A 20527-nucleotide genomic window follows, 5' to 3' on the forward strand; every position below is an offset into this window, starting at 1 on the left:
GATTTCAACACTATCCCGTGTGATGGAATACAGTGATGGAATACTGTGATGGAATACTGTGATGGGATACAGTGATGGAATACAGTGATGGAATACTGTGATGGGATACTGTGATGGGATACAGTGATGGAATACAGTGTGCTGCACTGTTGATGCACTCAGTTTCGTTAGATAAAAAAAATCATACAAGCCCAACGGCCTTACTGTTTTCTTTGCTCTTTCTCTATTTACTCTTCTTTCTTTACTCTTCCATGGTACTGGTGGAGCTCGAACTGGCCTTGAGTTTTACGACTCACTTGCCGTGAGTTCGATCCCCAGCCATGCCGTGGCTCATGCTGCCACCAAATCCCATGCTCCTTACCTCATGATCCATCATCCACCCCATCACTATACTATACCACACACTCTTCCACACTCAATCACCCTTCCACCCCTAACCCTTAAAAAACAGCTCACCCAATATCCCCTAAATTTAAACAGAACAGTAATAAAATACACGACGAACATTGCAAGAGAAGAACTATAGGGTAGTGTTCACATTCAGAGTTACCAGAGTAGATAATTCAATGAGTGAGTAGGCGAGGACAACCCAGACATCATAGCTATTACAGAAACTCACGAAATAAATAATGCAGGGGTTCCCATATAATGTACTAGTTTGTACATGATGTACAGATCCGTAAATACCGTATGGGTCTACACATGATGTACGGAACTGTACATAATGTATGGGTACGGACATAATATACGAGTCCGCAAACAATGTATGGTCAGTGCGTAATATGCTGACCCATTCATTACATGCAGACCCGAACATTACTTACCGACTCGTACACTAAGCTCAGGTCTTTACATAATTCGGTAAGTGCAAAAGAAGAGGCGTTACGCTGATAGCGAGAAACAATTGGGCATTCTGAGAGCTGGAAAATATGAATACCTGGGAGAGTTCAGAGGGTAAACATCAGGTACAGTAATGACCGTAGAACTAGTGGTGCTGCCTCTCCGCTGACAGCTACTGGGGTATCTCTCTCTCCTGGCTTCGAGAGCCTTGCAGTACCTCTTCTTAAAGCTATGTATGGATCCTGCCTCTACCACTCCGCTGTGCTGATTATTCCACTTGGTTTCAGACATACCAAGAGGCCAGGGACAGGATGAAGTCAGAGAGAGAGAGAGAGAGAGTGAGTTTTATCATTCTCAATTCCATTTCCGGAGACAGCAAACAAGTCATGTTTGACAGTCATTTCTCCTCAAGCCATCGTCCTCGCCCTGAGAGACACGACAGCTCTGACTGGGGAGTCAGAGAATGCAGTAGTATAGATGGAGTGGTAGGACACTGCAGCACAATATCTTGGTACAGAACGGTAAACACTTCGGACAACTTTTTCAAGTGAGAAGGGATGGATTTAAGAAGGACCTGACCTCTCAGTGATTACCTTCTTTCTTCTACTAATAGGCTACATCTCACCTTCTGGAAGCATATAAGTCTCCATACCGAAGTCTCAACTTCACATTGGTTTTAACTCTGAAACAACTCTTATCCAGGCTGAGGGACTGATTACCTCAAAATTACGTCTTTAAGAGTGATAGACTAATTACATCGTCTTCACATCTACTGCTTCTGTAAATTCCTTTATACTCGACTTAACAAGGCTGCTGTGTAGGTGTAAAGTTTCAGAATCGAGGTACCTAACTGTTGCATATATGTCTTACTAACTCACTTCAGAGAAGCTTATTTAATGGCAAACTTTCATTCGGTTTAACACAGCTGTTTCGACTAATTATTTTATTAATATGACTCTGCCCATAACATAAACATTATCATCATAACATCAGTAATCATAACATTACGATACTCTGAGGATTTTTTTTCTAATATTCATTCTTAAGAAAATATAAGACAACACCGTGACTGGAAGAATTTTCAGTTTCCAAAATACCCGGAGTTGGGAGAGCGAAGCTTAGTCGATGTTTCGATCAGTTTTGGGACTAACATTAGGCCACAGCTTATGATCTGATAATGATCCAGGACAGACTGAAACCAGTTCACATTATTATTATTATTATTATTAACATAAGACAACGGTAAACCCATAAATGTCGTACAGGTTTCGATTCTGCAGCCGAAATGGTTGGTTTATTGTGCACTCTATGTGCACAGGGCCTAGAAAATAGGTCCCAAAAGAGTTAACTGCAGTAAGTGTGGATATATATTTACAGTTTATACCTCACGTATTGCAAGCAAATTTAAGAGATTTACCTTTAATATCTGATACTTCATTTCCATTTAACTGTTTCCTTGGCTTAGTGTATATTTTCCTCAACTAATGGATATTCAGGAGATTGACAGTATAACTGATCACTTACTTTGCTGTTAGTGTATATTTGGTGTACCTGAGTATATGCCAAGCTGTCAGAAGTAGATAAATTAGACACATGTGCAACTCTTGGGTATCTTTATTGAGGAAACGTTTCGCCACACAGTGGCTTCATCAGTCTGAACCATTCATCTACAAACCTGTCAGACACTGCAACTTCTTGGGATCTTAATACTTAGGAATTCTTCGCTTGCCTAATTCTTGGGCACAACCTACTTCCACATTGAACAAATGTGACACTACCTATGACTGCTACACCTCTCCTGCCATACGGTTTATAAGCTGCTTCTCCGCTCATCTGCCGTATTCTACTCAAGATTGATGGACTGAACACATCGACTCAAGGTTGAGGGACTGATTACCTCATTCTCCTCCTGTTCTTCAAGTTTCTCCTATGTATGGACTGATGAAGCCACTGTGTGGCGAAACGTTTCCTCAATAAAGATACCCAAGAGTTGCACATGTGTCTAATTTATCAACATGTCGGTTCTCTGAACCATTCATCTACAAACCTGTCAGAAGTACTTGAAATCAAGCCTGGATACTCAGCTTCAGGCAGTCTGTATACAATTTACATACATGTTGCTACCTTGATTGTTCTTATCTACGTTCCTGTTATCGTGGAAAGTTACGGTCTACTCGGGTTTCTAACTGTATTCCTGTGACTTTCAGATTCATTGTTAGCTGCTTGTTTGCTTAGAGTTTAGGTAAGACCCTTGTGGGATGAGCGGGGAAGTGGTGATAGAGAGGGACAGGGCTTAACCCAATAGATTGGCTCGTTATTTTCTTCTCTCCTGGTGTTACTTTCAGTGATTGACACATACACACCAAGGTTATAATTAACTTATTTGGCAAGTTGCTTTCATGGCTAATTGATCAACTTCATCATGTAGGAATAATTCACTGTGTGATGAAGCCAGTAAGAAATATACAGCGTTTACGTTCCGAGCGATTTAACATCCATGCTTGACCTCTCCAGTGACCATGATCATGGAACATCTTAATTGACGATCATACAACAACTTATCCGATCATCGCACCGAACTGGAGATTTAGATTAGATTTTGCCACCGGATTGGCTAGTTTATCGTACACTCCCATATCCATCCTGTGGACGGTAGCGCAACAGTATAAAGATTCACAATAGGCCTAGGAACTAGGTCTCAGAAGAGTTAGCAAGAGTACATCTCGATTTATATACACAGTTCACTTATCTCTTATCGATCCAAATCCCTGGATCGAAAGCTCTTTGCAAGATTCAAGGCATCTCTACCTGGAAGAGATTAAATCCCCAAATCTTTCACCTGCTCCAGCCTCTTAACAGCACAGCCAGACTATATTCTGCATTCTGTAGTGGGTTTTAAATTCGGTGATGCTGCCTTATCTCGTGTCGAGGGAGTTGAGAAACGACAGTGGTCTAGGAAGGACCGAAATGTTGCCGTAATTCTCTCTTCCTACGTGTGGAAATTTTCTGAATTGTTCCATCCAGGGAATTGTGATTTGTAGTCTTCAACAGTTGAGAAACGTCAGTGGTCTAGGAAGGACCGAAATGTTGCCGTAATTCTCTCTTCCTACGTGTGGAAATTTTCTGAATTGTTCCATCCAGGGAATTGTGATCTGTAGTCTTCAACAGTTGAGAAACGTCAGTGATCTAGGAAGGACCGAAATGTTGCTGTAATTCTCTCTTCCTACGTGTGGAAATTTTCTGAATTGTTCCATCCATGATGATTAAGACACATGTGCAACAGTTGAGTATGTTTATTGATGAAACGTTTCGCTCACACAATAGGCTTCTTCAGTCCAATACAGAAGAAGCTGTAGTAATGAAATAAAGATGATGTAATCAGTCCATCAACCTTGGTGGAAAAAGTATTTGAGGTAGTCAGTCCCTTTGTATTTGACTAAAGAAGCCTACTGTGTGAGCGAAACGTTTCATCAATAAATATACCCAACTGTTGCACATGTGTCTTAATCTTCAATATCGTATTGCTTACCATCGACCACTTGAGCCACTACTATGGCCTGATAATGGTCTGGGACCGAGCGAAACGTCGTTCTTCAGTTCTCTGGTACCAAAGCTTTATTGTTTATGTTAAATAAGACACAAGTGTAAAATTTGGATATCCTTATAACCGAAACGTTTGCTTACAAAGATGCCCAATAAAGATATTCGGGCGAAACGTTTCTGGAGAAGAGATACCCAAGTCTTGCGTGTGTTTCATTCATCAAAAAATTGTTGGAATTGTATATGACATGATGTACTATCCATGTATATACTAATCAATGTATATACTATCAATATTCTATCAATGTATATGCTATCCATATATATACTATCCATGTATATACTAATGTATATTATACACACGTATATACTACCCATGTATATACTATCCATGTATTTGCTATCCATGTATATACTATCCATGTATATACTAATGTATATTATACACACGTATATACTACCCATGTATATACTATCCATGTATATACTAATGTATATTATACACACGTATATACTACCCATGTATATACCACCCATGTATATACTACCCATATATATACTACCCATGTATATACTACCCATGTATATACTATCAATGTATATACTATCAATATTCTATCAATATATATGCTATCCATATATATACTATCCATGTATATACTATCCATGTATATACTGTTTATTATACACACGTATATACTACCCATGTATATACTACCCATGTATATACTATACATGTATATACTATCCATGTATATACTAATGTATATTATACACACATACTACCCATGTATATACTACCCATATATATATACTACCCATGTATATACTATCCATGTATATACTATCCATGTATATACTATCCATGTATATACTAATGTATATTATACACACATATACTACCCATGTATATACTACCCATATATATACACTACCCATGTATATACTATCCATGTATATACTATCCATGTATATATCCATGTATATACTATCCATGTATATGCTATCCATGTATATACTAATGTATATTATACACACGTATATACTACCCATGTATATACTACCCATGTATATACTCTCCACGTACACAATGTTCACATTAACTATTAAGTTCCTGGCACTGTGGTAAGGCATTCCGCTCATAACTGAAGGACCCGGGTTCTATCCTGGAGGAGGTGGAGACTTTAGGCACGCTTCCTTACACCTGTTGCACCTGTTCACCTAACAGTAAATAGGTACCTGGGAGTTAGCTGACTGTTGCTGCTGGCGTCATGGGAAACGAGAATCAAAGAGCCTCATTGGAAATACATCCCGTTCTTCTTCTCTTTCTTCCTTCCTTTCTCATCAGTCGTTTTTCTCTTCTACTTCTCCTCCTCCTTCTTGTCCAATTCCTTCTATTCTTCCTATTGTTTTCCTTTTATTGACTTGAATTCCAAGCTGATGAATATTTACGTCATTAAAGAAGTTCCGGGGAACAGCTGTCTGAAGAGCTTACCTCCAAAGAAATTTGGAGGCGCTTGTGAGATGTGACGGAGGAGAGGTGGGCGGAGCCTGGGAGAGGAGAGGCGGAGCCTGGGAGAGGAGCTGGGCGGAGCCTGGGAGTGGTGGTGGGCGGAGTCTCAGAGATGAAGGGGGGCGGAGCTAAGAGGCTGCGATACTCTCCAACGACTGCCAGAGGCTTTATTTAACTTTAATTTTCCCTATCCCGAGAATACCTTTTTAAGTAACGTGTATCGTGTATGTGGTAACGCATCGACGCATCGTGGTAACGAGAGTACGTCAAAGAAATATATGCAACGGAGGGATGAAGTGTGGGTTTGTAAACCGTGTGGGGAGGGGAAGAGGAGGAAGATGGTGGTGGGGGAAATGGAGTCAGGTGTTGGCTTGGGGGTGTTGGCACCACTGTCGGCGGTGAATGCGGTGCACCGCCAGGCCGGCGACCTCACAACCGCGGGCAGGTGCGGTAAGTGCGGACCTCGACACACCACCTGTCCATTGATCGGCAGTGATTGACGCGCTCACACACGGGCCGCAAGTGGTCGCGCAAGCACTCAAGCGCCGCAGGACGCTACCCAAGGTTTGAGATACCGTAGTATTACAGGCGGTTTTGTGGGACCTCCTCCCGAGGTGAAGAGACTACCTGAAGTGGAAGATACCGCAATCTTACAGGTGCTGTGAGCCTTTTCCTGAGGCTGGGAGATACCAGAGGCACTGCAAGATTACCCGAAGTGGAAGATACCGTAATCTTACAGGTGCCTGGGGCTTTTTCCTGAGGCCGTGGGATACCAGAGACTCTCCAGAACTCTTCCTGAGGCTGGAGGATACTGGAGAGTTGCACCTTCAGGAGTTTCTTCAGGTTCTGAGTGCGAGAGTTGCCTGGCACTCTGGGCAGTGGGCACTGGTGGTGCATGATGACTGTGGAGGTGTGCGGGCGGGTGTCGGTGCCTAGCGTGACGCCCACGGGCGGCGACTCCACCGATGACGCCCACAGTGAGGTCTCTCCGCCCCCCGCCCGCGACACCACCGACCCTCCCGTCCACCGCCCGAAGTTCATGATCACGGATATCCTGGCTCAAAGGGGGCCGCCTACGCCCACGGAGGAGCGAGGAGAGGGCTGCGCGCCACCCACGACGCCCGCCAGAGACGCCCTCAAGGCTCTGGGTGGTCACGACGATGACCAGCTGGGAGACCAGCTGGGAGACCAGCTGGGAGATGATGGTGCTACCCATGATGAAGACAGTGAGTATAAGTTTCTAACCTCCTGGGGTGACTTGGGATGACCTGTACGGTGACCTACTGTGACCTGAGGTCACCCGAGATTATCTACGGTGACCTGAGGTGCTATACGGTTATCCTAAGTCACCTAGTGTGACCTGGTATAATCCCGACATGACCTACGGTAACCTGAGGTAATCTACGGTTATCTGAAGTGACCTACGGTAACCAAGTGTGACCTGACATGACTTTATGTGACTTCACGTGACTTGAGGTGACCTGGGGTGACTAACCTTCTGTGACCCCAGATCACTCTTGAACTGTGACCCCTGGTGACCTAGTTTGACCCAGGTCACTCGAACTGAGGTGACCCCTGGTGACCTAGTGTGACCCCCAGGTCCCAAGAAAAACAAAATAAAGAGCGAAACATCTCTCACATCACGACCTCCAAAATAGGAAGGTAATATCTGGACGCTTCGGTCCAACCTGGACCATCACGACCATACTATAACGTCGAGCATTGTCTAATATCGAAAAATAGGCAGAAATTATTATTATTATTATTATTATTATTATTATTATTAATTACATTCATAACAACTGAGCTTCAAGAATTATAATTCACAACCGGAGAGAAAGATTTTTGCAATTTCTTATAATATAATAATCAACATTACGGGGTCTCGTCAGCTACGAATATCAGGACCCGCTTCTGGAAGATGATTTAATACTGAATGTGGGTAGACATTCGTAAGATTCACCTGTCGTGTGTTCCCGAGACAGAATATAACGATCAGCACTGATGCCAGAGTGCAAAACTTTTAGCATGCTTCCTCTACAGGTAAATGTTTATATACAAATATATACCTAAGGAAGGGAGATAGATGTGGTAGGTAGAAGGCTACATTTCGCGAAATGTAGCCTTAATTAGCATGTGTTAATGTCTCATTAGTTAAAATTACCTTACATAATGGAGGTAATTTAACATTATTTAAGTTTTATAGATATACAAAAGATATACTGAGAGGGCAAAGATATACTAAGATTCAGGGCAGCTGGAGTGAGATGCATTAAACAGCTCAAATCATGCAGGATCGGGGAAGTATAATGAACACTGGTCTGTGAGAGATAAATCTCTCAGTAGACAACATCCCAGGAAGAGGACCTCACCTGGAGGTCAAAGTACATAGCCTACCATCCTTCATCTTTTTTTTTTTTTTGCCTCCTTGTGGGACTATACTCTCATCTCATGCTTATTTTCACGGTGGACCAATAAGCCAGTGGAAGACCGCGGTCAGAAGACCCCGAAGTTCCAATCAATGGTCGTCATGCGAGACCCGCGTCGGTAAATAAATTAAACTACCTGACAAGCACAGAACTTCCCGTCTCAAGAACCTGGTGTTTACAAGCACGTGTTAGCAAGCAGTTTGTTAACTGTTAACAACAGGTGGAGGTTAACTGAACTTGTTGGGTGTTCTGACCTTCCTCAGAAGCTAAGTTGCTCGGTAAATCTCGCTACTAGAGGTTAAACTAGAGATTGTATATATTTTGGTAGAATTACCGACAATATGTAAAGTAAAAGGACACAAGTGCAACTAATGTGACATTTTATTGTGGCAACGTTTCTCTCCTGGAGAGCGAAACGTTGCCACAATAAAATGTTACATTAGATGCACTTGTGTCCTTTTACTGAACTAGAGAAGATAGGGGGAGGAACTGATTTTTGGTGTTGCAGTGTGTAGGTGATAATTTTCTCTCTCTCTCTCTCTCTCTCTCTACATATATATGCCGTGCCGAATAGGTAAAACTGGTCAATTAGCAAGAACTCATTTAAAATTAAGTCCTTTCTAAAAAATTTTCTTGTACGCTTAAAGATATATATTTTTCATTTATGTTAATGTAAAAATTAATAATTTCGTACCAAAAGAACCGTAGAAAACTTACCTAACCTTATTATAACAAGCGCAATTTAATTTAGCCTAATCCAACTAAATATATTATCAGTAAGTTTACAGTAATTTAATTAATAAACACAATGAAATATATTTTTTTCTTTAGGATCGGAATGATTTTTGCGAAATTATAACATACAAAATTTTTCACTTGCTTATTTGGCAAGAAGAGAGTTGCTGTTTAAGCCAAAATCGCAAATTTTACCTATTCAGCACGACATATATAATGTACACACACACACACACACACATATATATATATATATATATATATATATATATATATATATATATATATATATATATATATATATATATATATATATATATATATATATATATATAATGTACATATATATATATATATATATATAATGTACATTAATATATATATATATATAATATATATTATATATATATATATATCAGATTCGATCCTAGGGGAAGGAAGAGGATACCTCCAGTTTCCTGGAACAAGAGCCCTTCATTTGGATCAATACATTCATGATCTAACCTTTCTTCCCTTCAGGAGGGCTCTTGATCCGAGAAATTGCAGCTACTCTTCCATTTCCTCGGATTAAACCTATGTCCTATTTTCCAGGCGTTAGATAACCCTCAGTGGTACAGAGCGCAGAGAGCCACACAAGCGCCATCTATGGGAGTAGAGAACGTTTCGCTCTGTGTAGAGCTCTACAGAGCGAAATGTTGTTCCAGTGGAAGATTATTTTTATTGTGAGTTTATGTCTGTACTTCCCTCACTATGTACTTCCCTCACTATGTACTTCCCTCACTATGTACTTCCCTATGTACTTACCTCTGTACTTTCCTCACTCTGTACTTCCCTATGTACTTCCCTCACTATGTACTTCCCTCACTCTGTACTTCCCTATGTACTTCCCTCACTCTGTACTTCCCTCACTCTGTACTTCCCTCACTCTGTACTTCCCTCACTATGTACTTCCCTCACTCTGTACTTCCCTATGTACTTCCCTCACTCTGTACTTCCCTCACTCTGTACTTCCCTCACTCTGTACTTCCCTATGTACTTCCCTCACTCTGTACTTCCCTCACTATGTACTCCCCTATGTACTTCCCTCACGCTGTACTTCCCTATGTACTTCCCTCACAATGTACTACCCTCACTATGTACTTCCCTCACTCTGTACTTCCCTAACTCTGTACTTCCCTCACTCTGTACTTCCTTCACTATGTACTCCCCTATGTACTTCCCTCACTCTGTACTTCCCTATGTACTTCCCTCACTATGTACTTCCCTCACTCTGTACTTCCCTATGTACTTCCCTATGTACTTCCCTCACTCTGTACTTCCCTATGTACTTCCCTCACTATGTACTTCGCTCACTATGTACTTCCCTCACTACGTACTTCCCCCCCCCTCTACTTTATTATCTGTTTTATTGCTGGTGCACCAATAATAATAATAATAATGATAATTGTTATGACAAGGGAACTACCCGCACGTCCTTGTACAACGTGAGTCATCCGCTGCGCTTGTTACAACCCAATCATCGTCAGAAATGACGATTTAAATATAATTACTACGATTATTACAATCATGGGGAAGCGCTAAACCCGTAGGATTATACAGCGGTGGAGGGGTGGAAGGTATTCAGGCTAAATTCAGGGAACCGGAGCACAGATCCAATTCCCTAGATCAAGAGCCCCTCACCAGCGTCAAGGAACCTCCCTTGAAAGGATAATTACTACGAACTGTACCCATTAAGGAATTAATGTGCACTAATATATATATATAGATAGATAGATATAGATAGTAGGGACGATGATTATACATTTGTTTTAAGAGATATCATGTATAATGTAGATCCATTAATATCAGTAACAGAGAGGACACGAGATCAGAATCTTAGATTACCCCCCAAAAATGGCGCAGGGGCATTAGAAAGCATATCTTCTTAAAAGAGAATGGTTGATGGGTGGACTGGGGTGAAAGGAAAGTTTTGTGTGTGTGTGTGTGTGTGTGTGTGTGTGTGTGTGTGTGTGTGTGTGTGTGTGTGTGTTGCAACTAATGCCTTGTTTAAATATGTATGGGGAGATGATTAACCACACAAGATCAGACACAGCGAGCATAGCTTTGTTTCTGCAGCTGAATGAGCGTTCATCCACTACCTACCTGCACGCGCACGCACACGCACACGCACACACACACACACACACACACACACCTGTTTTAGATTATACGTTTACACCTTGCCTGATCAGATGGTCTTACATATCCCTGTTTGCTGACACGAAGCTCACGGAGAGGTTGAAAAATTAGTCAAGGTCTTCACAAGCGCCGGACAGACAGTAAAAATGCTCGGTTAAGTGGTTGTTAGATTCCAGTGCCAGCAAGTCCAAGGTTATAAAAATCGAGGAGAGAAAAGACCAGATGTGGAGTACAGGCACAAGGAACGGGGACTACAAACCTCAGAAAATAAACACAAAACACAACACAGGAGACATACATTGTCCACATAACGAAAGTAATGCAAATATGATTAGGAAAGCTTAAAAAGGGCATTCAGGAATGTTAACAAGTTTTTCAACATGTCCTTAAACAACGTAAGTCAGACTCTACAGAGTACAAGCACCAGCAAGGAGCATCCCTCGTATTATTATAATCATTGGGAAGAGCTAAATTCGTAGGATTATACTGCACATGTAGGGGGGGATGAAAGGTATTCAGGTTTAATTCAGGGAACCGTAGCACAGATCCAATTCCCTAGATCACGAGCCCCTCATCAGCATCAAGGAACCTCCCTTGAGGGGAACAACCCTCGTAAGAACACGTCTTAAGAAAGAAAACTCAGATACACTACGGGAGATTTCATCGTGGACCGGGCCGCCGGAAAACCCTCCAGGCATACGGAGCTAAGAGGTGTGACCTGGCAAGAATGATTCAGGAAACTATTCCCTTTAAAGGTTGAGGACAGGAGAACCAGCAGACACTATAAGGCAGACAGCCTGACGTGACAGAACCGGGAACAAGGAGATAAAAGATAGAAGGAAAAACATTAACTTCGTCAGGTTAGGTAAGATTTGTCAGGAAACATGAGAAAGCCTTAGAGCGATTAAGAAGAGGAACTAAACAAATAAAGAGGCGACAGTTCCCACTAAGTTAATCCCACACTTGTTGACAAACAAATGACCCACTGCACTCCAGCAACAGCAACCAGACACGCAACAGCAGTAAAGTCAACTAACATGCCATCCTCTACTTCCACTCTTATCCCAGTACCCAAAAATGTCCTTCACCAGGTTCTCTTCCCACAGCCTTTTTCACAACACCTTTCAAAGGGAGGCCTTTTATTGCCGGTGAACTGCTCCTGAGTCAAGGGAATGGAGCAACTCTTCCTCATATTGACCCTGGTTAGTTCTCAGTCATCAGACTGACCCCTACGAGCTAAGTGCTTTCCAATAATAACAATTATAATAAATAATGATAATAAACAATAAATAATAATTGATTGATAATAATAATAATAATAATAATAATAATAATAATAATAATAATAATAATAATAATAATATTCTTATTTATCAAGACGCACGAGGCGTTCTTGGATTAATACGGATTTCTCGCATCCCTGTCGACGAGAACCATAACAGTGAATCTGGATAACTCAACCTTACTCCAACGTTCTTCCTTTTGGCTAAACTTGGAATTGAGTGAATAGGATCTGAGAGTGGATAGAGATGGATTAACAACTCACAGATAACTGCAACAGTTGATTTGCAACTATAGTTGCAGTAGATAAAACAGCTTATGTTGCAGTGAATCAACATAGATTTTCCCCTCTCTGACACGAATCAAATTTGTTGTGCAAGTGTCAGGATTAATTCCGAGCAGTGAGAAAGCTGTTAGCCCAGCACTTCCTGCACACTGGTTGTCCCATCTGGATAATTGGACGGTTAATAGTTGTGGATGGACTGCTAAAGTGTGTGTGTGTGTGTGTGTGTGTGTGTGTATCTCCTTGTGTGTATAGTGTGTGCGCGCGTGCTTGTGTGTACTTGCTTGTGTGTGCGTGCCTGTGTGTGCGTGCTTGTGTGTGCGTGTCTGTGTGCGCTTGCTTGTGTGTGAGCGCGCGTGTGTGCACCGCGTGATCTCACAATACCGGCGTCATCACTCGGAATAGTTTACACATACGTAAATTTTAAACACACACACACACACACACACACACACACACACACACACACACACACACTACGTTATCCAAACCATTACACAATTCCAAGAATCCCTCCACAAATCACACATTCTCATTTACAACGCTGAGCTTCCCGTCCAGCGCAACACAATTGAATCACCTGTAACAAAAAAAAAAAAAAAGGTATATCACATAATTTTAGAGGAGACGCCCCTCGCGTAATGACTGAACTGTAAAAGAAAATGGGCAGCGCATTTAGGAATAAAGCACATCGGCTTAATAAACACAATTTTTATACGAAATAAACATCTATTCGCATTAGTTATGTTTATATCAAACGAATCACACACGCGCACACACATTCTGTACATTATATATATATATATATATATATATATATATATATATATATATATATATTATATATATATATATATTAAAGTTGTATTCAAAAACCTTGATACAGTAAAAAAAAAACTTTTGATAAAGAATTCCCCCCAAAATGCTGATGGATGTGTCTATAAGATTCCTTGTAAAATTTGCGATAAAGTTTATTACGGTCAAACTGGTAAAAATCTCGAACTAAGATTAAAACAACATAAATATAGCATTAGAACTGGACAAGATTCCAATGCTCTATTTATTCTTGTAAGAGATTTTAACCATCCAATTGATTTTCAAAAAGTTGAGAAAGTAGTATCAAGCAAGTCCATGGTCGACAGGAATATAATTGAATCTTGTTTCATAAAAAGCAATTTTGACAATAATATGAATATTTCCTTTGGTTTATATAAATTAGATCCATTTATAATTAATAGAATTTGGGAAGAATTTAATAATACACTGGACAAATAATATTTTTTAAAATTCTTAATTCTTGGGTAGAATGGTTTGTTGGTGGGTTGTGGGAAGGACCTGTCTAGTTGGGCCGACGGGCCTGCTGCAGTGTTCCCTTTCTATGAGTCGCGCGTCAGGTGTTGCTTTGTTGTGGGATGTGATAGTGAGGTGTGGTCTAGACCCTTTATATACCTTCCTTTGATGCATTACTTTCATTGTTCCTTGATAATGTGAGTAGTCACGAAAGCGCTTGGAATTTCTATATTCTTTCACAGTGGTTGTTTTGCATATTCTGAAATCACATGTTTACTGTGATATTATTGCATATATATATATATATATATATATATATATATATATATATATATATATATATATATATATATATATATATATATCGTGCCGAATAGGTAAAACTTGCGATTTTGGCTTAAATAGCAACGCTCTTCTTGCCGAATAAGGCAATCGAAATTTGTGTATGCAATAATTTCGCAAAAGCTATTCTGAACCTAACGAAAAAAATATATTTCATTGTGTTAGTTATTAATTTTTACATTAACATTAATGAAAAATATATATCTTTAGACATAAGAAATTTTTTTTAGAAAGGACTTAATTTTAAATGAGTTCTTGCTGGCCAATTTTACCTATTCGACACGACATTTTAGGCGAAATACAGGATACGACTAAAGAACTGGAGATGTACATAAGGTAGTCAGTCCCTCAGTATTGCTTTGTGCTTTGAACTTCAAAATTTCGATCAACCAAACTGTTGGACCTGCGTCTTGCTAGTCTAAGATATCATTTGTTTTTTGACGCTAAGATATCAGTGTCCGGCAGGTAACGACACGGCTCCAGCGAACAAGAAGCAACGGAAAGCGCGTACAGCGTTCACGGACCACCAGCTGCAGACGCTGGAGAAGAGCTTTGAGCGTCAGAAATACCTGAGTGTGCAGGACCGCATGGAACTGGCAGCCAAGCTCAACCTCACGGACACCCAGGTCAAGACCTGGTACCAGAACAGACGGTGAGTGTTGTCAGGTCAAGACCTGGTACCAGAACAGACGGTGAGTGTTGTCAGGTCAAGACCTGGTACCAGAACAGACGGTGAGTGTTGTCAGGTCAAAACCCGGTACCAGAACAGACGGTGAGTGTTGTCAGGTCAAGACCTGGTACCAGAACAGACGGTGAGTGTTGTCAGGTCAAGACCTGGTACCAGAACAGACGGTGAGTGTTGTCAGGTCAAGACCTGGTACCAGAACAGACGGTGAGTGTTGTCAGGTCAAGACCTGGTACCAGAACAGACGGTGAGTGCTGTCAGGTCAAGACCTGGTACCAGAACAGACGGTGAGTGTTGTCAGGTCAAGACCTGGTACCAGAACAGACGGTGAGCGTTGTCAGGTCAAGACCTGGTACCAGAACAGACGGTGAGTGTTGTCAGGTCAAAACCTGGTACCAGAACAGACGGTGAGTGCTGTCAGGTCAAGACCTGGTACCAGAACAGACGGTGAGTGTTGTCAGGTCAAGACCTGGTACCAGAACAGACGGTGAGTGTTGTCAGGTCAAAACCTGGTACCAGAACAGACGGTGAGTGTTGTCAGGTCAAGACCTGGTACCAGAACAGACGGTGAGTGTTGTCAGGTCAAGACCGGGTACCAGAGGAGAGACGGTAGGTGTTCCCCGGTTAAAACATGGTACCAAAACAGACGGGGAGATAGTATCAGGCCAAGACCTAATTCCAGAACAGTTTCCCCAGGTCACAACCTGATACAAGAAAAAGTCTCAGGTCAAGAACTGATACATAAACAGACGGTAAGTGCTCCAGATCTCTCCATTTTCACCTTTTACAATCTCGGTCTCTCTCTCTCTCTCTCTCTCTCTCTCTCTCTCTCTCTACGAGCTCTCTCTCTCTCTCTCTACAAGCTCTCTCTCTCTCTACGAGCTCTCTCTCTCTCTCTCTCTCTCTCTCTCTCTCTCTGCCAGTATCTGCCATCAACAACAGACTACACCAACAAGTTTGTTTATAAAAAGACGCGGTTCATGGCATTTCACTGAGAAGACGTTTTGTCCAGCAGTGACTTTTGTCAATTCCCGACGAAACCTCTGCTCAATAAATTACCTTAAACCTTATATTTTGTCTCCTTAGCAGTACCTGACCATACCCAGTCCGGATAGTAGAGTGCGGCATTTATACGGAGGAAGATTAAATCATTCAAGACCACATAAGCGATAAAATATATTCGATTCCTTAGGTTAAAAATCTCAAGTTAAAAATAATAATGTTTATGGTCCTCATGTCTAAACACCTTAGTGGTCTTGCAGCATGTTTAAAACATGTTATACATCCATTATGTCTGCTTGACTTCAAAGGGAGAATCCTCTCGTTACCGGTTATACAGCTGGAATATCCTCGATTCCCAGCCTCTTTACGGCCTGTTTAGATGCAGATGCAGAGAAGTAGACGCATATGGAGCAGATTATGTAGCATCTTATTTCCTTTTTTCAAAAAAAATATATCTAGGTACACATTTGAATAGCAAATCTTTCTAGGATACCGTCACAGACTTCTTATTCACTTGCACTCGCGAGTATAGTAATTAGTTACGTGGATTTTGTATATTTGATGTAATTAATTAGAGCCATTGCGGTGTAGAGTAGGGCAGTATTTAACGTGCATTATTAACCTGCATTGAAGCGGCCAGTTTGTGAATTTTTGAGCGTGGGAAGTGTACCAGTAATTTTAAAACAAGTTTGGTTAGGTTAACTAAGTATGTTAACTCATATTTAAGTAATGTTGGATATGTATTAATTTATATTAACTATATGATTGTTTTACAGTGTGAGTGTAGTACACTGTAGTGTGAGTGTAGTACACTGTAGTGTGAGTGTAAAAAAAACAACTGACAGCATCACTTATCTCGGCGTCATCCCGACAGGACGAAGTGGAAAAGACAGACAGCGGTGGGTTTGGAGTTGTTGGCGGAAGCTGGGAACTACGCTGCCCTGCAGAGGCTTTACGGACCTTCCTACGGATGGCCCTACCCACCACAGCCCTCTACCGCAGCAGCTGCGGCAGCCGCCGCCGCCGCCGCCGCTCTCAGCCCAGCAGCAGCCTCAGTCGACTTGTATTACCGCCAGGCCGCCGCCGCTGCGGCCTTGCAGAAGCCACTGGCGTACCGCCTCTACCCGCCTGGCCTACCCATTCTGCCCCACGTGCCGTCTGATCCGCTAAGAGATGCTCTCAGACCTGAGACCCTGAGACCCGAGGCTGTAAGGCCGGAGCTACTACGACCAGAGCTGAGACCAGATGCCCTCCGGCTGGACCGGACGGACCTGCTGAAGGTGGAGTCTGGAAAACTGGAGAGTCGCCTCTTTCCCCTGGACGCACGGCTGGTGACCTCCTCTCCCCCGGGGGAGAACGATGACGTCGACACACCCCTGGGGGACGCTGGGAGACCCTTAGGCAGCGTTCTACGATCCTCAGCGTCTCCGTCCCCTCCGTACTGTCCATCTCCAGCAGATCTCCGCATGAGGGCGTCACCAGACCCCCCAAACGAGTCTCAGAAATCCTCACAATGAACTCTTGGAAGTATCTCTCGACCCAACTCTCCTCTTCTCTTCTTACACCCATCCTTCACTCTTCCATACTCCCATCCTTTACTCTTATAACTCTTCACACACCTTATCTCTCCTTCTCCCTCAGCCATATATTGATGTCGGATGCAAAAAAAAAAAAAAAGAATTAATTCCGCTTCAGTGTACCATTATGTACAAAATTAGACCCACAATAGTTTAGACGAACACCAGCATCTAGATCTACCCTTATTTATGTACAGATGTATTTACAGAAATAAATATATAACTCTGCCCATCCTTCCTGTGTAAATAATACGTTAAGGAACGCCATTACGTGATTTGTATTAGGTAACTCATCCAGGTTTGCGAGTTTATTTATAAATTATAGTGACTGCAGTCTCCAAATGGGATGTTATTTGATTGGGTGAGACGGTAGATACCTTTTCTCTGATTGGAGGAGACCGTGCATATAATCTCTGATTGGTGGAGACCGATGGTATCTTCACTCTGGTTGGCGCTGTCCCCCCAAAAGCATCCACTGGTGCTGAGAAACCTCAGTGGATCGACTCAAATGTTTAGTAATAACTGAACCGAGCCTAACCCAGCAATAGTTGTACCCAGGCGCATATAAGGTGCAGGATATTATCCAGAATGTGTCATTATCCAGACCAAGAATCCGGCCTGGATTCATATCTTTGCCTGTCCTTCCATACCCATTCTTCTGTTCTCAGCTCATCTTCTCATTGCCTCCCTCTCTCCCAAATTCTTGTCACCGTCTCTTCAGTCCTCAGGTTTCTGCTCCTTTTCCTCGGTGTTCCTCTCCTGTCTTTTCATCTCTCAGCTTCTCTCCCTCTCAACTTCAAACAGAAATAAATAGGTTAAGCAGCCGCTCTAGTCAACCACTGCAAGCAATGCTATTGTTAGTACTGTGTGTTATATGAGATAAGTTTATGTCATTTACATTGCTAAATAAACTTGCAACAAAATATTCTGGTTTTAAGTTTCTGGAGGGTAATTATAATTTCTGCAATGTTGCAGAAATGAGTAGGAAGTCCAGGTAGATACGTTCAAGGAAACGACAACGATTCTAGCTAGAGTCGTTGCTTTTGGCCGATGGAAAGGCAGTGGACAAACTATATATGAGAGAAGGATACAGGAAACCTCAAGATGCTCTGAAGAGAAATTATGGAAGGCAGATGAAGTGAGTTCTGTCCCAGTTATGAGATATTACTCAAGGTAACAGGAAGCTGAATTCAGTACATCATCTGGGGAAATAATAACAATCATATTACGAGGTATTCCTAAGACTGAACTTAAAAGCTACAGTATTATATGGGTGCGTGGGTGTAAACACACACACACACACACACACACACACACACACACACACACACCCCTAAGTGATGGGAAATGATGAAAAATGACACAAACAGGTGGAAACACAAATCACGAACACAGTTTACGTGAAAAATTCTTAAGAAACTCCCTACTTAATCTCAACAATCTGCCTCACTTTCCCTGCCTCACTTTCCTTTTGCCACTCACCTGATTCTTTTAACTCTGTTCACACACTCTCACTCATCACTGACTCTCATTGCCTCACACTGACTCTCTCTGCCTCACCCTACTCTCCTCTGTTTGCTCTACTCTGCCTCACTGAACTCTCATGCCTCAAACAGCTCTCACTCCGGTCAACATATCTGCCTCACCACTGACTCCCTCTCGAAACAAAGCTCTCACTGCCCCCACACTGTCCCACACTCTGCCTCACACTGACTCTTCACTCCCAAATCCACCACTCCTCTGACTGCTCTTCACTCTGCCTCAGAACTCTCACTCTGCCTCACTGACTCACTCTGGCCTCCAACTTTCCTCTGCCTCACACAATCTGGCCTCCTTTCTCTGCCCACACTTTCACTCTGCCTCACTGGGGTTCTCCTCTTAAGTTCACCAGCTCTCCACTGCCTCCTGACTCTCACTCTGAACTGACTCTCTGCCTCACGGGCTCTCAACTCTGCCTCACACGCTCACCTGCCTCACGAAGCTCTCCCTGCCTCACTGACTCTCCTCGGCCTGCACGACTCCCTCGGCCTCGCATGACTCCCGGCCTAAAATGAACTCTCCCTGCCTCCAACCGACTCCCCTGCCTACCCATGACCCCTTCACTAAATGCCTCACGCCCCAGCTCTCCTCAGGGCCTAAGCACTGACTCTCACTGCCTAAAACTGCTCTCATGCCTAGGCTTCCAGGCTCTCCCTGGCCAACCTGTCTACTCTGCCTCACACTGACTCTCCCTGCCCTCACAGCTCCCTTTTCAAAGCCTCACTCACCTCTGCCTCACACCATTCTTCAACTGGTTCAGCTCCCTCTGCCTCACTGACTACCTCTGCCTCACTTGAACTCCTTCAGCCTCAAAAACGGCTCACCAAACTTTACCCGCCCCTCCTCACACTCCTCAAGAATCACAAAGACTCTCCCCTTCAAAAACCTCCACAATCTCCCTCTGCCTCACACTGACTCTCACTCTGCCTCACACTGACTCTCACTCTGCCTCACACTGACTCTCACTCTGCCTCACACTGACTCTCACTCTGCCTCACACTGACTCTCACTCTGCCTCACACTGACTCTCACTCTGCCTCACACTGACTCTCACTGTCTCGCGCTGACAGTCACTCTGGCTCCCACTGACTCTCACTCTGCCTCACACTGACTCACTGTCTCGCGCTGACAGTCACTCTGCCTCACACTGACTCTCACTCTGCCTCACACTGACTCTCACTCTGCCTCACACTGACTCTCACTGTCTCGCGCTGACAGTCACTCTGGCTCCCACTGACTCTCACTCTGCCTCACACTGACTCTCACTGTCTCGCGCTGACAGTCACTCTGCCT

At 42.7% G+C, this 20527-nt stretch overlaps 1 protein-coding gene and 1 long non-coding RNA gene across 2 annotated transcripts in view; one reads left to right on the forward strand and one right to left on the reverse strand.

The window, feature by feature from the left end:
- The window catches only part of LOC138853686 (uncharacterized), a 307328-nt gene that overhangs the window by 237593 nt on the left and 49208 nt on the right, over positions 1–20527 (reverse strand). The gene's annotated exons all lie outside the window — the stretch shown is intronic.
- LOC128703513 (barH-like 1 homeobox protein) lies at positions 6328–18574 on the forward strand. Its single transcript, XM_053798203.2, has 3 exons — positions 6328–7119; positions 14897–15083; positions 16993–18574. Exons 1-3 carry the CDS (start codon positions 6789–6791, stop codon positions 17633–17635), a joined length of 1161 nt encoding a protein of 386 aa, XP_053654178.1. The 5' UTR covers positions 6328–6788; the 3' UTR covers positions 17636–18574.

This window comes from Cherax quadricarinatus, chromosome 37, assembly GCF_038502225.1.
Source record: "Cherax quadricarinatus isolate ZL_2023a chromosome 37, ASM3850222v1, whole genome shotgun sequence".
In the NCBI taxonomy this organism is placed as follows: domain Eukaryota; kingdom Metazoa; phylum Arthropoda; class Malacostraca; order Decapoda; family Parastacidae; genus Cherax; species Cherax quadricarinatus.

Excerpts from the sequence above, each read along its gene's own strand:
- LOC128703513 (XM_053798203.2), top strand. The coding sequence starts at position 6,789 with ATGATGACTGTGGAGGTGTGCGGGCGGGTGTCGGTGCCTAGCGTGACG. Across the intron at positions 7,120-14,896 it reads TGCTACCCATGATGAAGACA|GTAACGACACGGCTCCAGCG; the intron begins GTGAGTATAAGT and ends AGTGTCCGGCAG. Across the intron at positions 15,084-16,992 it reads ACCTGGTACCAGAACAGACG|GACGAAGTGGAAAAGACAGA; the intron begins GTGAGTGTTGTC and ends TCATCCCGACAG.